This window comes from Rhinolophus sinicus, chromosome 2 (genome assembly GCF_057876585.1).
Source record: "Rhinolophus sinicus isolate RSI-liver-muscle chromosome 2, RSI-T2T, whole genome shotgun sequence".
Lineage (NCBI taxonomy): Eukaryota > Metazoa > Chordata > Mammalia > Chiroptera > Rhinolophidae > Rhinolophus > Rhinolophus sinicus.
Window position 1 is genome coordinate 15,894,872 of NC_142502.1, and position 23,690 is coordinate 15,918,561.

At 42.7% G+C, this 23,690-nt stretch overlaps 1 protein-coding gene across 11 annotated transcripts in view; it reads right to left on the reverse strand.

The window, feature by feature from the left end:
* Positions 1 to 2,680: 2,680 nt before the first annotated feature.
* Positions 2,681 to 23,690, reverse strand: part of SASH1 (SAM and SH3 domain containing 1) — a 233,739-nt gene continuing 212,729 nt past the window's right edge. For all 11 annotated transcript variants that reach the window (XM_074333692.2, XM_019746922.3, XM_019746921.3 and 8 more), the window contains 8 exons: positions 22,906 to 23,041; positions 21,925 to 22,094; positions 21,061 to 21,270; positions 20,120 to 20,270; positions 15,563 to 15,676; positions 8,648 to 9,759; positions 7,209 to 7,340; positions 2,681 to 6,100 (listed from right to left, as the gene is read on the reverse strand). In XM_074333692.2, coding sequence (XP_074189793.2) covers positions 5,837 to 6,100; positions 7,209 to 7,340; positions 8,648 to 9,759; positions 15,563 to 15,676; positions 20,120 to 20,270; positions 21,061 to 21,270; positions 21,925 to 22,094; positions 22,906 to 23,041 — 2,289 coding nt within the window. In that variant the 3' untranslated portion in view covers positions 2,681 to 5,836. The remainder of the gene's footprint in view (positions 6,101 to 7,208; positions 7,341 to 8,647; positions 9,760 to 15,562; positions 15,677 to 20,119; positions 20,271 to 21,060; positions 21,271 to 21,924; positions 22,095 to 22,905; positions 23,042 to 23,690) is intronic.

The window sequence follows — 23,690 nt, forward strand, 5'->3', positions numbered from 1 at the left end:
CTGATATGTAGTTTCAAAGTAATGTTGCAGTTTTATTTTAAAATGCAAATACTTACAGAACTTTTGGAGGGCAACTTTTAAATGTACAAGGAAGCCCTTAGTTTTTTAATACGATTTTGGGGTACATAGCAAAAATGTTTGACAGCCATTGGCATAAGGGATCCAAGGCAAGGCTGAACATGTATTGGCAAGGACGGGACAGCATAGGGCATCTCAGTTCCTGGGTTTGTGGGCTCCGTGGGCACCACCACTGGCACAGGTCAGCCCCAACCATTTTACATGCCTGACTTTCATGTAGCTTCAGAGCCCAGTTCTGGGGAAAAGGAGGCTAAAAAGGGCTGGCGCGAGCTGTGCTCACTGGAGGGACCTGGGAGACACTATGAAAAAACATCCCAGCAGGATCCCTTGAAATGTGGGGGGTGCAATTCTCCCAAAGGAAATGCAGTGTGATTATTCAAGAGGCCGTTTGCTCTGGTCTGGGAAGCAGCGACAGCCATTGCAAACATGTTCAAGGGGAAGCTACAGAGAAGTGAGGGTACATGATGGCTGGGTGGGGGCGCGGGACCCAGGACAGATCACGAACACAGGGAGAGGGAATAGACAAATGGAGGGACTCCTCTTATGTCACGGCTGGAGCGAGGACTAGGAGAGCATGCGGGGAGTTTGCAAGTGGGCTGAAGGCAGGTCCAGAGAGGAGACCCAGTGCAGTTTCCAGTGTTTCTATGAAGAGGGGGAAGAGATCATCCACTCGGGATGAGGGCCAGGTGGAAAAGAAGTTGGGGGATGCAGGAGATGGTATTTTCCCCAATTATTTTCTTGTCCTTTTCAAGACTTAGTGTTTTCAAGAGTCTAACGCTCTTAGCAAATGGGCACACGATTGTAATCTACGTTAACTACCTCCTCTGGCCTTTTCTCCCTCTAGACAGTCAGTTTCCCCTCTGGGTCCCACAGCCCTTTGTACACATCTCCCACCACATTCACCACCCAAGTGTTGAGGATGAAGGGGATGGCCGTAAATTGTAATCTCAACTACGGTGGCTCCCACACTTGTATCTTGGCGTCCTTCCATATTGGACGCAAACATACTTTGATAGGACTTCTTAGGAGTTTTTATGAGCGTGCACAAGAGGTGACCGCTAAATTCCCTTTTCAAAGTGTTCTCTGACAGTGTTGGAAGAGTTCTGTATGAGGAACTGGAATGCTTCCAAATAATGCTGCACACGGTCCCCTGATGAGGTATCCAGACCTACACCTGAGCATTTTTCCTTCCCTTTGTCTACCTCTCACTCTCACACACTCTTCAAAGAAGTTCTTTGTACATAGTTTGTTCTGAGTGGCTCCTCATAGCTAAGAGAAAAGAAAGTCTTATTCCAAGCCCAGAGTTGTGTGGTTAGAGGACGACCACCCTTCTCTTTTCTCCTTTCCCGAATCAAATGGATGTTCTAAGTGAATCCCCTAAGCATCTATGTGTGAAATGAGGTTAGAAAAAACACCAAGAATCCAGTCAAAGCTTTTAGGAATCCTAAGAAAACAGTATCTTCTCTGAGTTGAACTATTGAATTGGAGGAGTCAGCTTGAGATAAATAAGATTAGAGGTCTATGGTTAGTCCTTTCAAATAATGCAGCACTCCACATGAACCCCTCTAAGAATATATGAAATATCACCATTTACAAAATGGGTCGGTGGAGTGGGGAATAAAAGAATGATTTATAAATAAAACCCATGATGGTAAAGCTTCCTTTAATGAAATCCACCAGTGGATTTAGTCTACCTGAATTTAAAATACAGTTTTAACACAGCAAGTCCACGTGCTAAGTGATATGTGTACAGGGATATTCGTAACAGCTTTTTTTTTATAACTAGCAAAAGATTGTCCTTTCACAAGGTACAGGTTAAATAAATGATGTGCATAATAGCATATCATGCAGCCTTTAAGAGAATGGAAGGGCAGGGCACTGACATGGCAAAATCTCCAAGATATATTGAATTTAAAAGCAGGGTAAAGAAATATAAAGAATATGCCATCATTCCTGTAGAAAAATACATTTGCAGCTGTATTTGTAAATACACAGGGCATTTCTGAAAAGATGAGCAAACACTGGCTATAGGACTTATCTGTAGTGAAACAGGTGGCTGGAGGAAAGAAGAGGGTGGTCTTTTTGTTTTGTTTCAAGTGCATGTATTACGGACTGAAAATTCTCTATTACAAACAAGCTCCCTCCTATTACAAAACATGTTTTTATATCAATTGTGGTACACCAATGTTGAAAAAAGGATTTTTGTCAATTAACTTCCAGAATAGCCCAACTTAGATTTTTTTCTTTATCAATGGAACACTTGGGTTCTGTTGACGATAATATTGGGCAAGTCAACCACCTATGTGGCCTTACAACTCTTCATTTGAAAATGATGGGCTCAGACTAGCAGGTACTCCCACAAATTTCTTTCTAGTTTAAGATGCTGTGATTATATGACTCGATTATGCAATATTTGAAAAAAACAATAAATTGGTAAAGAGAATCAGTCCATGTTAGATAGTGAGGAATGATGATGTGACAGAAGTAATTATATAGATCTACTACTTTTTCACAATATATTTTATTCTTAAACCACATAAATTCCCTTTCAGTTCTATCCCATTCGTAGTTCAAATACCCAAGGAACAACAAAAGAGGCATATTCAACTAAAGAAATTTATTTACTTTTTTTTTTCTAGGTACATAGATGACATAATTATAGACAAGTTTTGATACATAGGAAAACCCTTCTGTCCTTTCTCTTTGCTAAATGAATCATCACAATAATTTTTACAATTTTTAAAACAATACACAGCTTTCTTGGGCTGAAGCAATTGCAAGAACATATTGGTACTGGTATATTACAGCTACTTACAATGTTTAAGAACAGCAATGGAGAAAAATAAGTTATTTAAATATTGATTTCATATACAGAAAGTGCAATGTTGTTAGTTGTTATATAACTTGCTTGACAGTTTCTTGTTTTCTCTATCAATTTAAAATCAAGATAACTTGGACTCAGACGTCTATATTTATTTTTCTGAAAATAATACCGTCCACACATGCAGCACTGACTTGGAGAATTGACTTCTTTTGCTGCAGTTATGAAAGCAAACTTTGCTATGTCAGGAACTGATTTCCAATAGAGTAGTAATTTCCAATTTCACCCACATCTGGGTTTCAGGACAGAGTATAGGGCATCTGACTAAGGCAAAGCCATGAAAATCTATCTCCTACTTGGCTATGTGGGAATGTAAATAGTGGTTGGGGCTGGCTGCTGCATTCCTTCTAGACAGCTTCAAAGTAAAAATTTACACAATAGATGTGTAGCTACCTGAGCTGAACTGCCTTTCCAGGTTTCTTTTGTGCTTTCCAAAACCAATTTTCACCATTCCTCAACCTTCTGTACTAAGTGCAACTGATTAGAACTGGGTATTGCTGCTGCTTGCCACCTGTCTTCTAATAGACACAGGCGGCCCCAAACCACCTCAGTCAACATCACACACAAACACTGAAGCTTTTCTAGGGTCAAATGAAAAGTTTAAAGCAAAAGAAGACCAAACAAATACTAATGATTTAAAAAAAAAATTTTTTTTAAGCACAATAAGGTAAAAACAATCTCAGACCCCTCAGATTAGGAAGACCTTCCCACCGAAAATTATTCATGGTCCCTGAATTTGATTTTTCTATGCAAAGGCAATGATTTCCAAAGAATTGTGACAAAAATACAGTTTGGCATTCTCAAAAGATCAAGCTCAGAAAATTCCCTTTCCTGGTGCTACTTTTACTTAAACGAAAATGGTACAGTAAAAATGAACTAAAACTTGCAAATCCACACAAGATTGCTTCTTCCCCTTTGTTACTCTTACATGACTTTTTTGTGTGGGTTTTCCTTTTTTTCCCTTTTTTGTTTGTTTAAACTATGAGCAGGCTCTTTCAGAAAGCAGAATGAGGGTCCGTTTTACAGCACCCATCTCCACCGTAGCACTTGCAATGTTTCAGTGACGTGGTTATAGGAGAGCCCTGCAGCCTCGTTACTTTCCAAATGGGCTATGCTGACAGGGAGGTCACAACCCGAGGTGACAAAAATGGGCTGTTTTTTGAGTTCAATAGAAATTTGGCAGCCTCAGCTTTTTAATTCTAGATTTCCACAACTTCCTCACATGGCATCTTAGTGAAGGTGAGTATTATTGGATATACATTATTTTTTTAAATGCATGCCAAAGCATGAAAAAATATGTATCACCTGAGAATGTCCTTTTCCTCAGAAACATGGATCCAAGTATATAAAGCAAACGCTAAAGATGGCTTTGTAATTAATGAAATTACTTTTTTTTTTTCCCTGAGGGAAATCATTTGTTTTTGTGAGTACATGAAATATTACAGAACTTTTGATCAACGCTTTGAGTTCAAAGTGTTTCTATTGTAAATGATCACATTCAATGCTTAAGAATGCTTAATGAGAAGAACGCACAGGAAAATCATTTTGTAAGCAATGGAAACCTGAATATATTGTTTAGTTGTCTAAATTTCTGTTTGCTAGAAAATCAGACACAAGATTAAAAGGATAGAATATGCTGAAATCAGCTGGGAAACAATCGAAAATATGCAAACACTTAATATATGGGTAACGTGTTTGCCTGGCTCCAAAATGAACCATTATGTGAATTAAAAGAATTGCCTAAAAAAGAAAAAACAACATCTTAATTGTAAAACTGAAAAAAAACACAACTTTTAAAACATTTTATAAACGACTTCCCTTTTTAAAAAAACATCTTTCTGAAACAGTCACCCTTACAATGACTCTTTGCAAAGGTGATCTGTTAGCTGATGACTGAATTTTTGGAATGGACGTGGTCAGGGGTCCAAGTCAATACTACAACACAATGACCGACACAGTAACGACTCTAAACTGATTAAAATGAAAGGTACTTACTATAAACACACCCACACACACTCGCAGACACACACATCGTATCTTTGTGAATTTCAGTGAGTTTCTACTGGATTTGTAGTTAGTTTAAAAACTGAAAGCCAAGATGAAATCTGTACCTGATAAAACACCCTTACAAAATAAACCACGCTGGAATGAGACAATTAGAAAAGCCCATTTTTGCTGAAAACATCCCAGATATGTTAAACGGCAGTCTTTGCTGAAGATTTGGAACTATGGTTACAGGGTGGTGAACACTAGTTAGATAACTGCTTAAAAGCTTATATTAAGGCAAATAAAAGCTGATTGCTAGAAAGCAATTATTAAAATGTCTCTTGTTTATCTACAGGAGAAGAGGAAATTCATTTTTCCTAGTGCAGCCAGATTTTCTTACTTTTGAACCAATGAGCATGGTGAACAGTGTACAATCACTCCCGAGTCTGTTACTTTGGCCTAACGAAGCCCGTCTAGCCCCCAGGTATCCTGCAGGGTGACAGACAGAGGGCAAGGGGCACCATCAGATACAGGCTGCCCCTGCCTCTGCTCCAGCCCTCTCCCAGCGTACCGAGACAGACTGGAGGCACGGCATTTGTGGCAAGTTGGCATCTTGGTTCTATCGTGTTCTGAAAATAAAAATAAGTGCTGTCTTTTCTTTGGGAAGGGGGTGGGGGTGGAGGTCAAAGAGAACCGCACCAATTTCCTCATGGGGGCTTTTCTGGAGAAGAGAGGGTCATCGGTCCCATGCCAAGGTTTCGTGCTGTTTGGCCACACACTTGGCCTTTCTTCTGGATCTGGTCTGCATGTCCAGCGAAGGGGGAATTGCATCAGCATCATAAGCACAGTGAAAGGGTGGCTCTTGTCCAGGGAGGTCCAGTAAAGGCCTGGCTACATGGCCTCGGGGCCTGGCGGCAGTTTGAAGAGTCTGGCTGCAGACACGAGCTTGCTTATGTGTCTCTCCTCTGTGATGCCGGCCTGCTGAAGGCAAGTGTGGGACAGAGAAGGCACTTGGCCCAGTGTGCTGAAGCCCGCTTCAGTGAGGGTGTTGGTGTACATGGGCAGACCGATGGAAATCAGCCAATCCGACACGGACGAAACACATCCGGGAGAGAGGGGCTTTCTACAGATTTCCGTGAGTCCACCACTTGGGATCTGGGTAAATAAAGAAAGCAATTTTATAAAGACTACAAGTGCCACTGGAGGGCTACTTCTCACGCGCCTAACATTTTCCACTGTTAGACTATCAGAAAATGATGATGCTAGAAGATGTCAAAGACCAAGAGTAGCATGGAGAATTCTTTGACTTCTCAAAGGTGAGATAAATTTTCAAGGAGCTGCTTGAGGTTCTAGAAGGGACCTGGAATTAGATGTAACCTCAGTTATGTGTCCAAGTTTCCAAACAGGAAGCATTTATATTTCTGTCTATTTTGTCTCGTGCTGACATGTTCTTCAAGCTGATCCCTAAGATGACGGGAGAGGCAATCCTGTGCGATAGTGTGAAAAGCAAGATACTCAGTGGGTAGGGTGTTTGTTTATATAGTCAATTTTCCACTATATTTTGAACCTACATTAACAACTAGAAGATTAATATTGTATCAATACTGTTAATAAAGAATCTAAAATCTAACAATACCAAGTGTTGGCCAGGGCAGAGAAACAGACATTTGTACTTGACTTCTGGGAAGACCAACCACTACACCTTTCAGAAAAGTAATTTCCTACCATATGTAATTCCCTGAGATTTTGTTCAGTCTTGATGAAGCAAACTCTCTTAAAGGAATGTATCCTCAGAAATTAACCTTGGACGTCTACGAAGATTTATTAAGGATATTCTTTACTATATCACTTTAAACAGTTGGAAATAATCTAAATGTTTCATTGCTATGGACTGGCTAAACTAGGTCACACTCGCCTACTAGAACACTGTGAATTACTGATCATACAAAATAATTTTTAGGAACAGAGACACAGAGTCACGCTCTGATCATGTTTCAACACTTACTATTGTATACGTGCAGAGAAATGAATAGACTGACTTAACTTTTTTGTAGTGCTGGGATTATGGGCAATTTTTATCTTTTTCTTTTTAAAACTTTGCAGGCTGAATAGGTATTGCTTTCTCCCCAGGCGTCTCCCTTCCATAGCTATAATGAACCGCGGGCTACTTAGTGGTTGCCAGTTGCCAGCGTGACCTTTACGCTCTGTAACTAAATGGACTCAGAGAGCAGGGGTGGGGAGACCGGAAGTGCCCGACGCTCACCGCCATGCGGTGCTGCTTCCGAAGCAGCTTCACACGGATCTGGTCCATGCTGGTGGCCACGTCCCTCTCGGGCTGATCCAAGTCTTCTGCGTATCTCTGTACCAGGGCTTCAGGAATCCCACAGCGGCCGTGCTGCGAGGGAGAACAAAAACGTGGTATCAGGGGTTGTCGCAAGGATCTTTTTTCTTTCTCCAAGAACAACAAACATAAGGTGGGGTAAGCCATGTAGCTACTGGAAAAACATCACCAAACATTTTAATTTGAAGTGAATGTATTTTTTTCAAAGTCGGCATGATTTAGAGGGAATACTTTTACATCTTTATCTCTCAGGCAGTGATGCGCTCTAGGAAAATGTTTTGAAACATAATTAAAGCAGAACACAGCCATCCTGTATTTTGGGGGCCAATGCCCTCATCTTACTCTTCCTGATCATTTTGCAAAACATTATGGAAGACAGTTTCCTGTCTTCTGCAGGGGAGAAGGGTAAACTTCTGCTCTAGAGACTGTCTACTATGTGTGTCTCATCTATTCAGAACTGTGCCGCCCACGTCACCAGGCCAGCATTTCCTGTAGAGTAGAATTCTCATTCAAAGGGGTTTATTCCCTGGATATGCAGGAGGATCTTACTGTAAGGCATTCGTGGTCACAGAATTTGTAACAGGACTCCCAGGATTGTATTATGACAGAGCTTGCATTCCCATGAGCAACATATGGCTACATCTAGTCTCATTTGTCTTCAAAGACATTGGGGTATTAATAGACTTCTTTTTTGTGTTGTTTTTTCCAAATGCGGAATGAGTTTTCTTTATAGATCTCAATGTTTTCGGTACAATGGGATTTTCATATAATCTCCTGTGCCCCGCCCCAACCGTTATCCACACAGATAATTGTACAATTATTACATCTGAACAGGGTTCTACATGTCTTCAAAGTATGTTCACATTTATTTGTTCCTAATAGTACCTCCAAGAGGTAGTTATACAGGTTATTCCCTTTACATTCAGGAAAATGAAGTGAGGATTTGTTACTGTCTAATAACATGCATATTAGGACATGAAAACTGGAACTCAGGCCTATCCTGTCCATGAAACCATGTCTTTCAGGAACCAGTTCTAATATTGACTGATAGTTCTACCTGCAAAGTATGGCTGCCAAAAATTAAAAACAAGCAGGCAAAACAAAGAAGAAAAAGGAAAATATCCAAGGCTGTATTTGCATTTAATCTGGACACTACCCCCCCACCCCCAAGCGCCCTATACCATTCACAGAACCTCCCAGCACTGAGTGGCAGAGGCCCCTGCTAGGGACCACCCCGTGCTCTTGCATCAGAACAGCCTCCGCCTCCCGGCTGGCCCCCAGGGGCAGCTGGTATTCCTCTCACCTGGATGCCTGACTTATAAAACCACAGGCCCATGAAGTGGGGTCAAGGCCATCAGTACCTTATCAGAATATGGCTCCTCGGTGAGATCGATGCCCTCGGCTCGTAACTTGTCTTCAGTGAGCATTTCCAGATCGACGCCCCGAGCGCAGGAGATCTTCCTGGTCAAAGCCGGGCCCAGCTTCACGCCGTGTTCCTGGAGGCTCGCGCTCTCCGGCAGCTCTGAGAGCCATGGCGGTGGCCTCGTGCTCGGTGGGCTGCCCGGCTCCTGCCCTGAGGGAGGCCTAGAAGCCTGAGGGGGATGACAGTCGCTGGGGCCGCTGGAGCTGCCCTTCTTCAGAGGCAGGCATGGTGCGTCGAGAACCGGAGGGCCAGGGTGCAGGCCGTTGGCCAGGCGCTCCCTGCTCTTCTTGGCAGGAACGGGTGGGGGCTGTGCAGGATGTTTGGCCTGCGTTCTGGTCTCAGGGCCCCTCTGCTCACCTTCTTTGGTGCCTGGGGGGTGACACGTTCCTTCAAAATCGAGTCCTTTTCTGTGACCCTCAAGAGGAGTCCTTGTTAAACTGTGTCTAACTCCGGGAGGTTGCACATCATAGTTTTTGGGCAAACACGGAGGAGGTGTCATGCCACGTGAAGAGGCTGCAATCGAGCCACCCAGTTTCTTAGTAGTCATTTTCTGAGGTTCAGAAAATCTCTTGCTTTGGGTCAGTAGCATCGCATTGTCAAGGGCAGAATCTCGCTTGGGGCTGTGAACCTTTGTGATGCAGGAGGCTGTCTTTTGTGGCACTTCCGGTGCAATTTGAGGGGAGGGTTCTGTCACCGCACTAGGCACATCTTTTTTAGCATCAGGCTCTCCTTGAAGGTCATCCAGGGAATGGGATCGGGGCCAAGTTTCCACAGGCTGGGGGCCCTCCAGGGTCTCACAGCTCCGACAGATGGAAACGGGGAGGCTTCTCCGGTTTTTGTTCAACCCAGTCACACACGGCTGATCACAGTGCTTGGAAGCGTGAGGGGCAAGACCACCGCGCAGCCTGCCCTCCTCCCCCTGCCTCAGCGTGTTCACTGACTTCGGTAAAGGCAAGGTTGGGTAGTTGCCCAGCTGATTCCTGTTGAAAGACTTCAAGCTGGACTCAGTTGATGACTTGGCAGAGAGAAGGCCAGTTTTCCGAGTCTTGCCTGCGAGACAAGGAAATATTTTACAATCACGTCTTAAAAGGGGCATCAATCAAGCCAACGTATAAAGGTGTGCTAACATCATCGAAATCTCCAACTCCTATATCCCATTGTCGAATTATATACACTAAGGACAGAAAATCACCATTTTATGATGTCGGGTGATACAGGGTTATTATGGTCCTGTTTTTATTTTTAGAAATAATTCTTAGTCTTATTACAGGACTCATGGAGACCAAAATTGAGTTATGTGGCAAGGAAATATGCTGTGTCAGGCAGTAAAATAAATCTAGGCCTAATGTCTGTTCCTAGCTGCAATCAGTATGGAAGAAGGTTGACCGTCCATACCCCACTTAGAAACCACACCGATAAGGTCTCTGTCTAGTGAGTAAATTTCCTAAGGTCATGTTTGCAAGAGTTCTGGGACAGGGTATATAAACAGTGCCCTCTAAGGTTCACTGGGGACCACTGGCTTCTCAAACTACACCTTCCTCCAAGCCCTCCCATCTTAGTGTGTTGTTCACATATGCAAAATAAATGAATCCTAGAAACAGTCAACCGACCTTGGTATAAATAAGTGAACACGCTTAAGTGAGTAATTTGCCTGAGACAATCTATAAAATACTGACATGGTTCTAATTATCACTGAAGCAAGAGCCCTGATTAAAATAAACTGTTAGACTAATAATTAAACTATCAACCAGACATAATCTACTGATTTGACAATCGTTGATTGATGTTAACTGCTATTACTGCTTGATAAGTAAGCTTTTCTGAGAATTACTAGCTATGGGTCAGGCACTGTGCTAAATGCTTAGTTTTCATCGCTTTTTCTCTCATTAACTGTTGTTACGTTTTTGGTTAATACCATGTTTGGTGTGTGCTTTGACACTGGGCTGAAGCTGAAGGGAATACCCCAGATGATAAAACATATGAGCCAAGAAATCCTAGTACTTTAGGCCTACAGAAAAAGATACAAATATTAAACCCACATCAGGGTTGGACGGTGCAAAGAAACAGCTGGCTCTGATCGCTGAAAAACCACTACCTTGTAACTAAAGGTTTTCTTTCTAGTCTGTTGTTTCAGTAAACATGTGTAATTATTTTAAAATTCTGACATCTCCCCATTAAGCAATAAATAAATATTTCAATAGAAAAATAGAAAGGAGAAATTGGGTGGTGGCTTGATTTGATTGGGAGAAGAAGAGGGGCGTGCGGAGTGCTCACTTAAGGAGAAAATGGACACTTTGGGGTCAATGAAAGACATTCTCTGAAAAACATCTCTGTGTGTGTGCTGCGTAACTGAGAGAAAAGGAACAAAAGAAAAGGCCTGAGGTACTGTGACATTACAAGTGGTTTGGCCATTATGAGCAGAGAGAAAACCAGATTCCTTCATGATTTCACAGTTTTATATCAATCTTACTCTAATTTCATAGTTGCCTCCTTAAACAGACTTTATATTAATGATCCCATCCTTTCTGATAAGACACAAGCCAACGTGCGAAGTATTTTGCATTTGGCAAAGTAGAGACACAGTCAAATGGCATTTATTCTCCCACGTGTGTAATAACGTGAGGCCTCAGACCTGGCCACATGCTAGGCTAACACTATTCGTTAGGCACTATTAGGTTATTATTTCATTGTTACAAGGAGGTCATTAACCTGGTATTACTACTGAATGTACTGACTACGGTCCCAGTTTTCAGTAATAGAAAAATCATCACAGAGAAAATGGAATAGGGAAATTCCTCTTCAGAAAGCATGTACATTAAACCTGAAGTTTAAAAATCGGTTAACATAAAAAGTTCTTAAAACCACTTCAGTGTAAATTTTAGAAACGTGGCTTTCCTTACCTGTAACTCTCAATATAAACTATATGTATAAATTCCACGTTCACATTCTGTTTATAATGGAAGGATCCCTGAATTGACCTTGAGGCGAACCATCGTTACTCTAGTTCCTCGGCAGGCACAGGTGAATTCTCTGGAGCATTAAACAGTCTGCCAGTGATATGTGTAAAATCCTGTCCAATCCAGAACAGTTTGGAGGAGAATTAATTTACTGAACATGTCTGGATATGGAAAGGTTTCTTACCCGAAACGAAAGCACTTTGGGACTTACAAGTTCACTGGAACTAAGGAGTCACTAGACTAGGCTGCAGGTGGCTACCCATCTTGACTGAAGCTGTGGTAATACCAGGATTGGGGAGAACCAGTCTCCCCAAATATTACAACACTTTGAGTGGCAGGGCTCATGGGTCAAATTTTGAAGTCCCCAAAATGCTCATCAGAAATGGAATTAGGGTGAGGCTGGCAAGGCACCTAGGGGGCTTGGTGGAGGTGACAGCTCTCAGAGTCACACCAGTGCAGCGGGGACCTGACAGCACCTACCTGCTCATCTGCCTCACTCTAGTCTGGGTTTTGGTGGCTATCATGGCTCTCAAACTAATTTTTAAATCATTATCTACAGTAAGAAAACACATTTTCTATTCAGCATCCAGTACACACAGACACAACTGAAACAAAGGTCACAAGTAACAATACTAATGATACTAATCTTACCAAGGAAACGTACCCTGATCCTTTCTATTCCACTTTACCTTACAAAACTGCTGTTTATGAACTTCTATTAATTAAATGGTTATAGACCCCGCTAATGAATTGCAACCTGCAGTTTTAAAAGCTTTGCTTTAGTCGGTGCTCACCAAACATTTTAGCACGCAGGCTACCGGATGGGATTCTAATGGCAGCTAAAATCAACGCTGAGCATTTCTCACGATGGTCTTTAAGTATTCGACAATGATTTAGGGGAACCCTTTCCTACTGTTTTTAATCTTACTATAATGGGAGTTTTGGGGGCACAACCCTAAACCACAGAGCCACCCACAGTGGCACTGAGTTCACTTGAGCCCATTCCACTTAGGACTCCTCTCCCATCTGAAACACGCAAGCTTTCTGAAATTTCCTATCAACTGCTTCCCAACTGTCAGGACAGGAAAGCAACCAACAAGATGTGAGGCCCTCCAATCGCTCTCCCTCAGTAATTGCTCTGTACTCAGTCAGCTGCTGAGACATTTAAGATACCGCTGCTTTGTGACCCTGATGGAAGGGCTACCTGGTAAATTGTTTTCCTTACGGACCTAATAGTTCCCAACACTCCAATGTTGGTTTTTATTGCGAAAATAAAAAGACATTGGAGACACACAATTTAGGTTTTACAGTTGCACGTATTTTAGATGGAATGTATTCACCTCACACAGCCATCAAGAGGAACAGCTGTTAGAGGATAACTATAAACGAGAATGGTGGAGAGGTCAGAACGGGAAAGATTAGCACTGAGTTCATAATAGTAATAGAATTGTCCTTTCTCAGAAAAGGGTACTTTTGAAATCAGTAATTTTCAAAGCAGGAGTATCTTTTTTAATGAAGCTTCATTTGTAAAACAGATCAAAGCTGAAGTGCCGGGATGGTCTAGGCATGGCCCGCCCCCTCGGTGGCCACCATCCCTCACACCGCCAAGGCCCCCCGTGGTCCCTGGGGCAGGTGTGATGCCACAGATGGCCATTAAAAACCATGGTTCTAGGTAGCATGGGCTCCCAAACCAGAAGTTATGCACCGCGTGGCAAGGACTGGTGCCTTTAAACACACCTTGCATTTACGTCTCCATTCACTGAAAATATTCTCCTAGTGAGAACTAGAAAATAGAATCCTGAAGCCTGGCTTAATGTTTGAATAAACAAAAGTGAAGGAGGTACCGTGTCCTTAACCGTTAATTAGATAGGAAAAAAAAAGATTAAAAAAAAAAAAAGTCAAAACTATTTTGAAAACATCTTGCTTTTAAAGTGCTTTTAGTTTGAATTGTGGACTTCTGAGAATTTCATACCTTCACTGCATACATTTATGCTACTTTTCAAAGTGAAATTTATGGCTGGTTCTGTTGTCCTAAAATCTGTTTATTGAATGTCTTCTATATGCATGTAAGTGTGGAGGATATTCAAACCAAGTCCATCATTTGCAGTGGGTATGGGACCCAATGGTTTGGGAGTGAAAACAAATATTGTCCAATCACTTCCGGTAACTAACCATGGGTGGGGCTGGCCCAATGATGTGAGTGTGGGGGACATAACTCTGAGACCATATTGAATATGAGTAGCTGTGTTCTGTCTAGCTGGTCTGAAGTTTTGAGATTTTTAAAGAACAAAATGTAATATACAAATTTAATCATATACCTTTTATTTATTCAGAGATCTAGCTTTCACAAAAATGAAGCAATGGCTGCTTGAATAAAGTCAGTCTTTTCACTTTATTTTAACATCAGTTAGATATTTTCCTACTGTAATCTCTGATATGCCATTGCCAGAATCTGTCTTTCACTGAAGGAGGCATTCTGTAACCATGATCACTGAAAAACTTGCCTGCTTTACTGGCTATGTCTGAACGCTGAGGACTCTCCTTGCTCAGGCTTACTATTGACCGTGTTTCCCCGAAAATAGGACCGGGTTTCATATTAATTATTGCTCCAAAAGACGCATTAGGGCTTATGTTCACGGGATGTCATCCTGAAAAATCATGCTAGGGCTTATTTTCGGGTTAGGTCTTATTTTCGGGGAAACACGGTATGTAAAAAGGAAAATGAGGTGAGGGGTGATGATGGTACTGAAGGACTCCTCATGTTCCCAGAGGGGCTCCTCAAAAATCCTCATATGCAATGAGAGACACATGAACGACAGTCCCAAGTACTGGGGTATTCTTGCTCCTCAGAATAAATAAGCAAACAAACATGCAAAGAGGTCTCTGTTGCCTTTGGTATATGGTATATGCTGCCTTTTTCCTTATTTAAAAATAGGTCCATCTATTTTAATCAATCCACCATTTTAAAAGTTATTATTATAGCAAATACAAACTATATCGCTTCTGGCTTAAAGGTCAACGAAGCCCAGATACCACTGGCTGATGTATGATGACACCAATTAATTAGAGTATGGACTTGAAAACGCTTATGGAATGGGAAAATAAGGTCTAAAATATCGTCTACCATTGACTGAGAGCCTATTATGACCCAGAGTGGTCCCAGGTGAAAAGAACAAGGACTTCAGTGATAATTTAATCCCTCTGAGCTTTAAAATTTTTCTTTATAAAATATGCACTGTAAGGTTTGAGTGATGATTAGTAATTATTAGTAGTTTTATGTATATATAAAAACCTAGTCTACTGCCCATTCAGTGAGTGTTTAATAAGTGCTGGGTATTATTCATATATTATTACTTTAATTCTTACAACAAGCTATAAAAGAGAAACTCCTCTTACTATTTCAGCAGTAAGGGGGCCTCAGAGACATGAAGTAATTTGACCAAAGTCTTCAGCTCATAAATGTTCTATTCAGGGTTCAAACCCCCGATCTCCTCACTCGAAACCCCATGACTCTTTTCACGATCTATATTTGGTGTTATGACTCTAAGAGTTTTAGGACAATGGAAGTTGAGGGTCCTTTTCTCTGACACACAAGTTTAGTCTTGGACTTTCCACTTATGTACTAAGTGGGATGGAAGAACAACTGATGAGAAGACTGCTGTACTCATTTCTCAAACACATCCGCTGCCTAGCTTCTTGAGGGGATGTTCATTCTTCCTAAGGATCTTAATTAAGCACCAGTAATCCTAGACAAACTCCTCAGCCTATTGTTTTCCCAAAAACAACAGCTCGGGCTGAGGAAGAAAGACAGTCATGAAATGAAGCACAGATGTCAAGAAATGACCCCAGTGGCTTGCATGGTAAGGTGCATTCATGATGGTCTGGGCTGACGTTACCGTTTTCCAGGTTCTCACTGCTTTCATAGCATCCTGAGTCTCGTGGAGAGCAGCCACTCAGGCCCTGGCTGTCAGCAAGCAGCTTCTCCTGGGACCCTGACTGGTCGCTGTTACCTAGGAAGGTGAACACACAGCATGGAATCATAAGAGGAATGAAAAGCAGAGGTTTCCAAGTCAACTAAATCCCAATTTTATCCTCAGTTATCACTGTACATTTTTAAGCCTTGGACTTTTGGACAAGAACTAATTGTTTTAAAGTAAATGATATGAAAATGAACACATGAGATCAGAACATTTTCTTCCCCAATAAAGTATCACATGAAAACAAATTTGGAGAGTACACAGTTGGAGGACATCGGTGCTTTTTAAGTTACCCAGAGGATGACTATGGCCTCAGGCCCACCAGGGCGCACTGTACCATGTAGGGGAAGAGCGATCATTGTCCTTTCTGAGGGATGGTCCCGTGGAACAGAAGCCAAGAGTGAATATGCCCCTTTCAGAAGGAGGTGTTAGGGCATAGGCTTTTTAGAAATCTATACGCTTTATATTTCAAGTTATTCGTTATCAGCTTTCCAAATATGGCGGTTAATATAAAAGCTAAGTGTCACTGAAATATTGAATTTCATGACAACTTATGAGTATTCATTGGCGTTGGTGACATGTGCTGGCCCTTGTATAACCTCAATGAAAAACGGGTGAGAGGCCAGGAGTAAATTCTTTTGTTTTTGTTGTTTGGAGTGTGTTCGAGGGTTTTCTTTCTTTTCTGCTTTCTCCCTTTGTCAGCATTTCTATGCCCTGTTCACAAAGGCTAAGGCAGGAAAAGCTCAGGAAGCCCTCTACCTGGGACACCGAGTAATGAATACCTTTAACGTGGTACTGCCTGAAAGTTGAACGTCCTCATTCTAAGAGAACCCTTCTAAGAGAAGATGTGTCTGCTCAGTGAAAGTGTGAAAGTCTGCAGAGTAAGTCACGGGGGAAGTCACATGGGCCTTCATGACCCAGCAGTGTTAGTTATTCTGCATGTTGCATAAAAAGGGCCCGGATGGTGTGACAAGGGATCAAGGTTAGGCGAAGAACATCTTTGTATTATTATGTAGAGTAAGTGCTTGGGCACATAAAACAGAAACCAAGAAAACATTTTTTTACATAAAATAACTAGTTGCATGATGAATGGCTTTATTTTCCTTTTTTCTTCACTTGCCCTCCCCCTACCACATACACAAAGGAAAACGAAATCAATAAACCAGAAATCTGATCCTTTTTCTCAGGTCGTTAAAAAAAAAATTGTGGGAAGGCAGAGGGCTGCCATTCCACATTGTGCCAGCTGTCCACTCACCATTTCCTGTTTGTATTTCTCACATGGAAAGCATTTCATAATGCAAATCATGGGAGAAATCATGGCAGAGTAAATCCATAAATTAGAGCCCCAAATCAAGAAGTGTTATTTTTTAAATGATTAATGAAAACTGAACTAATTGGAAGCACAAGAACAAATCCTACCCCGTCCCCCACACAAGAAAAGTGGAACATTCTAGAGTGATGTCCTCATTTTGTGGAAGAGTCTGTGGATTTGGAGTGGCCTTTGTCCTAGCCTACCATGTTATTTAGGAAAATGATACTTATAAAATGAGGGTTTTGAGCTATCAGTTACAACCCAGGAAGAGGAATCAACGTAGTTTGTCCTTGGCAAAACAGTTCAGTGTACTGCTTTGGCTAAAACAGACTCCAAAGTGCTGACCAACAGGAATAAAACAGAAAACTTGTCCCCTGCCACTGCATAAAAATGCAGGCTGTGTCTGCATCTTTGGGGAAGCCAGCCTCACCAGACCCGGCACGGTACCTTAAGTTATTATGGGGAGGGAAGGGTTCCTTCGCACTGCCTGAAAACCAGTTCATTTATAAAATCATGAGGCATATGTCAAGGGCCTATTGTCACTTTCTGTCTAAAAGATTCAATCAGCAGCTACTTAGCAGAAACCCAACTATCAAGTTTAGCAAAATTGCTTAGAACTAAAAGCCAGTGTTTCCCCAGTAACTTGAGCTCCTTCATCAGGGAGAACGCAGAGGTAGGGGACCTCCTAGTTGTGCTGTACACTCAAGGCCATCTCCTTTCCCTGCACTTACTAGCATTAATATCAGGGTACAAAGGACAAGCATGAAGGTGAAGAACCAACAAAAGCAGAGGACTGGGCTGTGGGGCTGAAACCCTACTGGGGCATGACCTGACCTTGGCCCTGAAGGGATTTTGCTTGGGCTAAAGCTCTCTCCCACTCCCATCTCAACACACACACACACACCATTTTTCTGGAAAGCAATTACCTTTGTGAAGAAAGATGTTCGGAAGGGATTGGAATTATTGGATAGCAGGCCTCTCAATGGGCTTGTAACATTTATTTCTTTAAAAGATAAGAATTGAAGCAAATATGGCAAAATGTTCACTTCAGTTGGATTTAGGAAGTGGATATGTGGATTTGTTTTATTTTTCTCTGTACTTTTCGGCATATCTGAAATAACTGATTAAAATTCTTACAAAAATTATTTTCTTAAAAGAGAGGTTCATTGGGGAGACCTGGGACTGTGGATTTGGGATGCATGTAAAGAATTGCCATCAGACAATTAGTCTTTTCCAAATGCTGTATCCAGGCTGGCATTTCCCTAAGCACAGATGCAATGAGAGGCCGACCAATGCTGGAGATGTGCTTCTTGCTCTTGTGGGAGGCTGAGCTAGAAAACTTGCAAGATCTCTGAGATCTCAATAGATCGCTGACTCTGTCTAGTGCATAGAAATTTAGTTTGACAGGTATCTATAGTGTTCCCCTAAGTTATTGGTTACTTAGAGAGAGACTGCTTCTTAACCACAGAATTAAACTGCACTGAATGTAAAACCTTTTAATCCTAGGATGTCTCGACCCACACCCTTGGCACTAAACAGCATCTCTGAGCCCATGAAGCGTCTGTTTTAGAACCAACAAAAGGAAGTGCTACTTTATGCATTAGGAATGTTGTAAACAGTGGCCCCATACACTCAAAATGGGATTTATGAAGAAGCAAAGAGTCTCCTTAGATTTCGGAATGAGCATCACAGTGGGCAAAGATTCCCTCCTATGAAATACCTCCCCATGCAAATCTCAGGGTGTGAGACCAGGAAGGACAATTAATCTGAGCCAATGTGACAAGACGAAGACTAAGCACAGATCTTGCTTTGTACTCAGTTCTTAGCTTTGCTCCTCCTATGTTCTGAATAATAAAGGAAATGCAATGGATCGGGTTTATAAACCAGCCATTCCCAGTGGCTGTGGAAGAGCAAATGAGCTACTTCATAGAGCAGATGTGGTCCAGGAGACTAGATGATACAACATTAATTGATATTAATATAGCTGGTTGGCCACACCAGGCACCGAGCCAGGTTCACACCCAACCTGGCCACAGACCGCCCCCCATCCCCCTCCCCAAAAGAAACCAATACTAAAGAGACCTGGTTATAAAGTGATATTAACTACACAACATAATTCCCGCGCAATCCATCCCTGAAGGCAGCGTATTTATCTAGGGTTCAGACATCTATTTGATGGTGTGTGGTCTGTTATCAGGTAATTTAGAGGGAGGACCTACCAAGCGGAAGTGAATGTAACTATATTGAGACACTTGCTTCCATGCCTGAGTCATTCAGTAACGTGTAATTTTTTTCCCATCATTAACCATGGTTTTGGTGTATCTTTTAAAAATAGAAAGGCTATTAGCTACTGATGCCTCTGGAGCAGAGCCCTTGAAAGAAAATGCATTTGAATTCAGTAACTGGAAAGGATGCCCCCTCTGTGATGCATAATTTCAGGAAAATTTTTGATGTCAGATTAAAGAATAAAGAGCAAGATAAGACTAGGTTAATGGAGCAAAGGATACAGTGTACTCAAAGAGACTACATAAAAGCTGGGAGCCCACTGAATTCTGTTCATGGGCTGTAAAAATGAGCTATCATTTCGGCTGAGATTTCGCACTATGGGATTCTCTGCTCTTACATATTCACTTCAGGCATTTCCTGCTTCTATAATGGCAGCTGATGAATTTCATTTCTTCATTAACCAATCTATTCAGTAAGAAAATAACCCCTTGTGTGCTGTGAGAAGTAACTAACCCTTTGCTGGGCAAGATACTCCTGGTTTATCAGTCACTTTTGTGCCCAGGTGTCCTAATGGCCTGCTGATGGCACACCCCGTCAGTACCTAACATGACACACACTACGTTTCTTAACAAAACTGGAATTCAATTCTCAGTCACCTAGAGCAGCATTTTCCCCAACGCTTACCTGGAAACATGCCAGGAAAGCTACCAGCAGTAAGGTTTTTTTGTTCCCATGTTACCAGGAAGGTCTGCACTGGGAATTTAGCTCTTTGTGCTGTTTGACGTAAGACAAAATTGACCTTGGCTTTGGAAAGCCTAGGACCAAATGAGTGACTCCAGGGAGCTAAGCATATAGGCCGGCTGCTTCCAGGAGGGCGGCTGGTGACCTAAGAACATGGTGCTTGAACGAGGACCACTTCTGTGCTAAGAGGGACTTACTGTCATATTCCTGTAATAGCTCCACTGCTGTCAAGAGAACAGCTCTGTGTTCTGGGTCCCTGATATTTAACTCATCCAAGTCTTCCTCTTCCAGGAGCTTGAAGGTGTCCAGATCTTCATATCCATTGAACAGGAAAGTGGGCATGTGCTCCTGTAGGGACAGAGGACAGAAGTGTGTCAGCAGGCCCAGCCACGTGACACACGACTGACATCCAGCCTCAAACCCATAAACTCTTTTTCCACAGTCATTTTTATGCTAATTGGAAGATTAGTTAAGTGTCGTTTGTATGCTATTCTGTACCTCGTAGGCCTACGGCTTAGTAGGCAGGTGGGGCGTTTCATTAATCATGGGTTAAGAAGATGCACACTGCAGACTGAAAGGGGCTTGTATTTTAATTGTGTCCTTGCTATGAGTTGATGTCTTCAGAGCCACACACCACACAGTGGATGAGACTGTTCTTTCATTTACAGAACTATTAAAATCCAACTCACAAAGGCCTGTGACTTCCCCAGAAACAAGATGGCTTTGCAAGGAGACAGAACCTACCACTGCAGCCCCACCTCACTAGATATTGGGAGTCCTGGTGGGAGACACAGGAGGGATGAGTCCTCACGGCCTCCATGGAGCCCGGTGGGCACAGTGGCAGGGATTTGTGCTCACAGCCCTTCCTGGTAGTAGCTCGAAGTCACACATCTTTGAAAGTGGCTCTTGGGGGGGCTAGTTGCACATTTTCACCTGGGGCTCATGCTATCACCCACAGCAGAGGTCAAGGGCAGCATGAGAACACTGGTAACTGTAGAACAATGGATATTCATCAGAGCAATGGGCCACCCTTGCTGAATGACACGGATCATCCTCTACCCTTCCCTAAAAGTGACCTCGCTGGCTCAGTGTAGGGGAAGGAGACAGCAGAGTGTGACCAGAACAAGATGGAACTGACTTTCAGGTTGATCCGATCAAGGAGGTCCTCCACGGATTTGGGCTGGGGCAGTCTTCCTTTCCTCCTCCTCCTGGTGGGGCGCTTGGGCTTCTCCTCTTCCTCGTTTAGCACGTCCACGTAGATGAATTTGAATGTGCCCACCTTGTTGTTCAACAGGCCCATCCAGGTGCCCATGGGTGGTTTGCTGATTATATCAATGATGTCTCCTTTCTGTAGTCCAGGGGACAAAGATCTTTCCGTTAGGTACAGTTCTAAGCGTGAATCACAAATCAATCAGATGTGTTAATTGTGCAGATGTGAAAACACTACAAAGGCCAGAATTGGGTCCATCAGTCACCTTGCATGAATGGGAGTTTGGCAGAGGGCCAGACAGAGTACTCCCGACTGCGCTGGATTCCAGGAAGGCCAGTGGCCTCACACCCTCCACCCTCCTGCACCTCAGGACGAAGCATTTCCCAGTACTCGTGGGGGGCACCTGGCTCTCTGAATGACTTGCCATCACCCAGAGCTCCTACTTCTCAGAGCAAGAACTTCCTACCACTCAAATGCCAGTGGCAATCCCTGTTCTGTAACCACTTCATACATTTTATGGAACTCCATCTGTCCCATAGAAATATCAGCAATCACACAGAGATAGCAGTAAGATTCCTTTAGCTGGAGAAAGAATAGAAACTGGAGGTTGGAGGGTACAAAAGCAATTCTAGAGGGAAGCTGAGATCAGGGTTCAGGGCCAGGAGGATGAACACAAGACCCATCTCTGTCGCAAATGCTGGCTGGTTCTGTTTTGTTATTCACTAGCCCAGTGTTCAACAGAACACCCCCCAAAGAAACAAAGAGCCCAGGTCTGAGGCCAGGCAGACACACCTTGAGCTTGAGCGAGTCTGTGTCATACGGACTAGGCGTGAAGTCGGTGTGCACCCTGGCTCGCCCACAGAAGGGGCCCCGGTAGGGGGGCTCTTCATCGTCCCCATCTTCCGACTTGACGCTTTCCCTGTTGCTGGTCGAGGAATCGGTGGTACTTACGGTTTGACCACCTGGACAGGAAAAACAGGCAGAACAGGGATAAATACAGATTTGCCACATAACAAAGCTAAAAGGCATCGAAGGAACTAAGGGCAGAGGAGCGAAGCCATCACAGACACATCAGGACCAGAGCAGGGCCCCGTTAGGGGTCAGGGGAGGATCTGAGTTTTCTCACTGTTACCCTTAATCAAGCCCCTAACTGTAGGCAGGTGGGGGGAGGGGGGGTCTCCAGCAAGTGATCTTTATGATCTGGGAATGCAGGTGACACTGTGACTCCCTAATGGAGGACACCACAAGCCTTTAACATTCCTGACCTCTTGGTCAGGCATACCATTTTGACCCCATTTTACACATGAGGAAACAAACTTGGAGAGGTCAAGTAACTTGCCCGAGGCCCAATGCTTTTAAAGTGGTGGCTTTAAATGTGGTGTCTTCCCCCCTGCCTTTCTGTGGACACCACCATTGGTTGGACTAGTTGACCAGCACTTGTTATCACTTACATTTATAATTCTCCCCCTTCCGCCGCCTCTTACTGGTCATCTTTCTGACCTCAAGACTCGCCTAAATTCTCCTCCATTCTCGATCCTTCCTCTGAGATGCTTTCCCTATCTTCTCTGATCAAAATTCATCACCCCCTCTTGTGTGCCACTGCTGTACATCTACTACTAACAAATATGACTCTAGGTCTGTCTCTCTAATAGCATCCTATGGGTAGGAACTTGGTCTTATTTATCTTTAAATTGGCTGCACCTGACGCTCAGTAAAAGTCTGATTTTTAACTCCCAAGGAAATCATCTACGATTACAAACTAGACAGGCGTACTCATGGAGCTCTGTCCACTCAGAGAACTCCGCAGACTCTCGACAGAACCTCCGGCTTTGAGCTTGGGCTTCTCCATGTGTTCGCTGTCAGGCTGGGAAGATGGAGGGGAGCCAGGCATTCCATCAAGGCCTGAATCCTGCAATGGGTTTCAACAAAATTGAGTTTCATCAGAGTGGACAAAACGAGTATCATTTTGTAATTCGAAGCAATTTAGCCCTCAACTAAATCAATCAAATCCATCTTTATATCCATATGTGATTCCATAGCCAATATCTTCCTTTTCAATCTATATCCTTGCTTTGTTTTAAAACTGTGGTCCATGTGACTATTAATTAAGCACTTAAAAATTATTTTTCAGGCTCAAATAAAAGTTCTCGAAATCCCTGAGAAAAATCTATCTACCTCTAAGACAAAATATTTCGTTAAAGGCTTAGAGTCTTAGCATACTCAACAGTCCAGTATTGAAGCTGGACTTCAAATGCAGAATCCACTAGTAATGTAGCATCTGGAAGCACTATCAGAGATTATGTAATCTACTTGAAGGGAAACACTAAAAAAAAGAAAAAGTCCAGATACTTCTACTTCTACTTATACAAATTACTGAAATTGGCTAATTCAATACCAACTTAGGACCCAGATATGCAGCAAAAATACCATTTTTCAGTCTAGGATGAAATTTCCATGTCACCCAGGTTTTAGTTTCTTTCGCTTCTTTTCTGTGTTGTTAGTAAAAAGCTGTGCCATCCTTTTCCTATCAGAATGCTGACATTAGTGACTCAGCAGTA